The sequence below is a fragment of the Nicotiana attenuata genome, unplaced genomic scaffold, assembly GCF_001879085.1.
Source record: "Nicotiana attenuata strain UT unplaced genomic scaffold, NIATTr2, whole genome shotgun sequence".
In the NCBI taxonomy this organism is placed as follows: domain Eukaryota; kingdom Viridiplantae; phylum Streptophyta; class Magnoliopsida; order Solanales; family Solanaceae; genus Nicotiana; species Nicotiana attenuata.
The window spans coordinates 142,236-147,881 of record NW_017672734.1 but is presented as its reverse complement, the minus strand read 5'-3'; the positions used below and the strand labels follow the sequence as shown (position 1 = coordinate 147,881).

General features: G+C 34.5%; 1 protein-coding gene across 1 annotated transcript; it reads left to right on the top strand.

Annotated features, from left to right (window-relative positions):
* The first annotated feature begins 2,774 nt into the window (after positions 1-2,774).
* On the top strand, positions 2,775-5,407 carry LOC109214310 (pectin acetylesterase 8-like). The gene is made up of 12 exons (XM_019378220.1): positions 2,775-2,944; positions 3,215-3,304; positions 3,435-3,517; positions 3,598-3,727; positions 3,825-3,904; positions 3,986-4,075; positions 4,167-4,291; positions 4,360-4,420; positions 4,517-4,573; positions 4,667-4,744; positions 4,847-5,098; positions 5,191-5,407. The coding sequence occupies exons 1-12, from the start codon at positions 2,920-2,922 to the stop codon at positions 5,281-5,283; spliced, it is 1,164 nt and encodes a 387-aa protein (XP_019233765.1). The 5' UTR covers positions 2,775-2,919; the 3' UTR covers positions 5,284-5,407.
* The last annotated feature ends 239 nt before the right edge of the window (positions 5,408-5,646 follow it).

Sequence of the window (5,646 nt, the reverse complement as noted above, 5' to 3'; positions counted from 1 at the left end):
TATTGGTAAAAACCCTCACGGGCACCGTAAGGCGAGGTAAGTTTGAGAGATAGTAAAATGAGAGAGCCTTATTGGTGAAAACCCTCACGGGCACTGTAAGGCGAAAGTGAGATCTTTCAGTTGGGCAAATGAAAGAAGCCTGTGGTTGAAGGTCGTTTGAAACATGGCAAAACAAGCAAGGTTTGAGTTCGGTGAGAGTCGGGCGTGAAAGTATGAGATAACAAATGTGGTAACTGATAATTGAGTGGTTGGACAGACTAGGCTGGAACCAAAATGCATGGCATGATCAACGGAATCAGCCTTTCCACTCAGATAAGTCCTATCCTTTTCTCTTCATTACAACTCATTTGTCTTCAGAGTTTTTCTACCTTCGAGGTCATTGCATTTCATTCTCTTGAAGTCTGTCTATAAGATGCTTTAGTACTATTCAAAAACAAAAGAAGGATGTCAAAGCTAATTACCCGCTTCCCGATTAGATGGCACAACAAAGTGGGGACATGTCAAAAGAGAGTAACATATGGAAGACCAATGAAAATCAGTGGAATAATCAGATGATTGTGAGGGAGAAGCAAGGTTCACAAGAAGGGAACAGAAACACCAAACAGTAATACGAGGTAAAGCATGTGGGTCAGCAAGATCATAGGGTTGAAAGTCAATTGGGGAATCGTGACAAGTCAAAGCAAGTCCGAAGAAGCAAGTCAGAGCAAAGTCCGAAGCGGGAGCATGGCCAACAAGAATGCCAGTAGCTAACCACCATTTTACATTANTGTAGCCAAAAGTGACTAGATAATGGACCATCCGTTTAAAAAAATCGTTTGCCAAAGATACTTTCAACACAGTTTTTCAAGTGTTGTTTGATAGTTTCATATGGCTGTGCGCCATGATGTTGAGTTTTATAGTTTGATTCGGCTGTGAGCCATGGTGTTAAGTTTAATACGGATATGCGCCATGATGTTGAGTTTGATACGGCTGTGCGCCATGATATTGAGTTTGATACGGCTGTGCGCCATGATGTTGAATTTGATACGGCTGTGCGCCATGATATTGAGTTTGATATGGCTGTGCGCCACGATGTTGAGTTTGATACGGCTGTGCGCCATGATGTTGAGTTTGATACGGTTGTGCGCCATGATGTTGGGACATTTTGTATGCTTTGTACATCACTCGAGCATTGTGTATGCTTCTTGATATATTTGGGGCTTTGTGCATGCTTCAGTGAGCATTGTGTATGCTCTGTTACATATTTGAGGCATTGTGGTGCCGTTGTTGACTCGTATGTGTGTTGGTAAATTTCTTTCGCTGCAATTATGATAAGTCCTTAGTGGGTATCCTTGTTGGTTAATTCTTAATAACTCTGTTGATACACATATATTGAGTTATTGTATAATTATCATATTTACTATATCATTCGTGTTGTAGTATGTTTGTATTTTCTAACACTTGTTCCAGAGGTATTTAAAGTGGCAGGTCGAGGATCTTACTGGGTTATATTTACGTATAACTCACTCCTTAACTGCATCTCTATGCAGATACCGTTGCGGGAATAGAGTTAGTGGCTGGCGAGTTTGTTCGACTGGATCCTATTGCTGAGGTGAGCCACCGCATTGTTCTTGGAGGCTTTCGTTTTAGACTTACTTAGTTCGTGTTAGTTATTTCCTTTTTTTGGGGGTTTGCATACCCGTCAATAAAACTCATATTACTCTGTTAGATGCTCCATAGTCTTAGTGTGGGGTTTGTGCTAGAGTTTTATTATTTGAGTGATTGTTGGTTTTCTATCAATTGACTAAGGTATTGTGCGATAATCATTCCCTCTTTAATTATTAATAATACATTTAGGCCTGCACTTTTTCTCTTAGTGTTTGTGTAAATGGTTAAACGTTAGAGAAAGGGGTTCGCCTAGCAGGTGGTGTTAGCTGGGTGCCAGTCGCGTCTAAGGGGTAATTTGGGATGTGACAAAACGACATTAATGCCGACACATCAAAATCATAGTCAATTAATCAAGATCATTAAGACAATAACAGATTTCAAGATATTCATTATGCTTTTATAATAATCTGATATTCATAAATTATATATATTGTTCACTAAATTTACATGTTGAAATTTATGTAAAATTGGGTTAGATAATACTTTTGAGGGAAACCTTATTTTAAGTATTTTTATTACTTTCTCAAATCTAACGACGTTGGGAGAAACAAAGAGTCACATGCATGGCCAAAAAATTCTTTGCCATGCAAAGCTTAAATCTGTTCCAAAATTACAAAGAGGGGGTCACATAGGCAAACATATTTTTAGCAAGCGAGTTATGACGATTTGTCCCACAATACCAGAAATCTGCTCCAACGTTGTCTATTATAAGCCTATATATAACTTATAAGGAACTCTCCATTAAATTATATCTGTATTAATTTGCATGCTTTACGTTCTATTATGGGAAAAAGGGGGATCAAAATGCTGCTAGAAGTTTTATCTATATAGAATTAACATGCAAAACATAAAGGGACCAATTTAATTTTCTGCTTCAAAATTAGCAAGCAAGGGTCACATATAAAAAAACATTTTTAGTAACCAAGTTAAAGAAGATTTGCCCTATATTTCGTTTATAAGCAGTTCAAATATTAAGAATGTGGGGACCAATTTAATTAATTGTACTCACATGCAGCGACTAACCTAATATAGGATGCCATTTAATAAAAGCTGGCTGCTATGTTTAGTTATATTACAAAGACTTACTGGTTGATGTTATGATCACAGTGCCTAAAAAACGCTCTAAATCTTACGCTCAAAAGCATTAACAGTTTTTTTTTTCTTCATTACAACTTTTGAAGCTCTAATATATTGTTCAACTTCTTCTGCTATTGAGAGAGAGAAAAACAAATATTCACCGAGAGAAACTTCTTTTTTCTGTTTCTTCAAGTGATGGCAGCCGTATATGCGGTGCTTGGTAATCTTGGTTTTTTTTTACGCACTATTTGGCTGAAAAATGCCAGTTTTTCCACTGATATATAATATATTAATTTAGTCCTTTCTTTTTTGTTATTAAAGTTCCATAGAAATTTTAAGAATGAAAAACTTTTCCTACCAAAACTTTCAAATGGACATGGCTATTACGCGAAAGATAAATGGAATTCAACGTATATATTTTAAGTATATTGACACCTTTTAAAGTGTGTTTTAATTTATTGCTAACAGTTTGACATTATCTGTGTTTTAGTTTCTTTACTGTACATTTGGAGGACAACTACTGAAGCGAGCCTCATTGTTAATACAACGTTCCTAGAGAGTGCAATTGCAAAAGGAGCAGGTGATGAGTTTCTTTATACTAGAACAGCTCCCTCATTTAGATTTATCAATTTTCTTAACTTATGTAGTCTGGAAAAATTGTCTTAATTTTTTTTAATATTAATTTGGATAATGTTGTTTGTTTTATATAGTATGCTTAGATGGAAGTGCTCCCGCATTCAACTTTCATCCAGGAACTGGCTCGGGGGTTTATAACTGGCTTATTCAACTTCAAGTAATAAATTTTTTCTATTTTGGTTATTGTTTGTATTTTTGTTAAAAAAATTTACTCATCTTCAACTTTGAATTTCTAAGGGCGGAGGGTGGTGTGACTCTACTTCTGACTGCCAAGATCGTGCTACTAATGAGTATGGAACTTCGAAAAATATATCTAAGATTAGTTATTTTATGGGAGTTCTAAGCAACGATTCTCAACTAAACCCAGGTAGTTATATGTATAATGTATTTACCATTTCTTTTTTACTCTTTACTTCTATATGATATTGCGGTATTCATAACTCTTTAAGTCAACAAATATTTAGATTTCTACAACTGGAATCGGATCAAGGTGAGATATTGTGATGGGTCATCATATATCGGAGATATTGAAGAAGTTGACCCCGTAAGTTAGGCTATCTTCTTATAGTACTTTGGAATTTGTATTGATGTAATTTATCTAATTAAAGTACCAAAAAATTTTCAGGCTACTAATCTCCACTTCAGAGGTGCAAGAATATTCAAAGCAATCATGGAGGAATTATTATATCATAAAGGGATGATATATGCTGAAAATGTACGTCCCATTTCCCCCTCATACATAGTCCTATTATTCTCTCTAATTATATGGCAAAAAATATAAGAAAATTTTAAAACTTTGTTGATAGGCCATCCTTAGTGGAACTTCAGCAGGAGGGTTGGGTGCAATCCTACATTGTGATAAATTCAGACTTTTTTTCTTCTTGACTGCTAGAGTGAAATGCATCTCTGATGCTGGTTTCTTTATTAATGCGTACGTTCATGAATCAGAGAAAAATTTCAAGAGTGCGTTTCTCTTTTTAACAAATTATTGTATTGCAGAAAAATTATAACTGGTGAGCCCCACATTAAAGAGTATTTCAAGAGAGTTGTTGCTTTGCATGTAAGAACCATCATTTAGTAAATTGTTTCTCTTTTATTATTCTTTATTAATGCTTTTTATAAAACATTATTGACTCTCTTTTGGGGTGTACTTTAGGGATCTGCGAAGAACCTACCACTCTCTTGCACATTCTTGAGCTTAGACCCAAGTTTGGTAGGAACAATTTTATTTATTTATTTATTGTGTAAAAAAATAAACCAACATGATCTTTCTAACTAATAAGTATACAACCCAATGATTTGGCAGTGCTTCTTCCCTCAGTATGCAGCACAACATATTTGCACACCGCTTTTCATCATCAATTCGGCCTATGATTCTTTTCAGGTTTGAATCTATATATGATAGTAACCAATAAGTTTCTGAATTTATTTTGTTTTCCATTCAATTTTAAATTAAAGGGTTTCACTTTTGATTCTTGAAAATTAGATAAACAACAGTTTGGTTCCTGAAAGTGTTGACCCTCAACATGTTTGGGATACATGCAAGAAAGATATAAATAAATGCTCACCAAGTCAAATCCAAACTCTCCAAGAATTTAGGTCAACAATTTTAGAGGCATTGAACGAATTAGGACCAAGTATATCAAGAGGTTATTTCATTTCTTCTTGCCATTTCCACAACGGCATTGAAATACAAAGCTATTGGTCCGACAAAAACTCTCCAACAATAGCTAACAAGGTCATATTTTCCTTTCTTTTTTTGTTTAAATTACTACTATAATTTTCAATTTTCCTTGTTTTGTTATTTGACAATAAATCATTGTAATGCAGACAATTGCTGAAGCTGTCGGAGACTGGTTTTTTGGTAGGAGTGGATTCCAAGGGGTTTACTGCCCCTATCCTTGTGGCAAATATTGCCAATAGGGGTTGCTCTTGTTGTACTACTAGCTATTTCAGATGGTTTTTCTATTTTTATGTGAGGATTATATATAGATACAACTAGCCCATGTTGGTTATGATTGTTATTCCAAATTTATATATTATTCCAAAATTGTAAGGTTGTTTTTGTTTCCACTTCAACGTATTTTTATTGAGCAAGTTATATTTTTGTTTTCCCTTTTTTTGATCGAATAAATATATATATATATATATATATATATATATATATTATTTTTATTATTATTTTTTTTAAATGTGTGTGTGTACGTGCAACCCCTCTTTTCCCTTGAGAAAAACAAATTGCTAACTGAAAATTTTATATCGTTCAAAATAAAAGTTTCATCACAT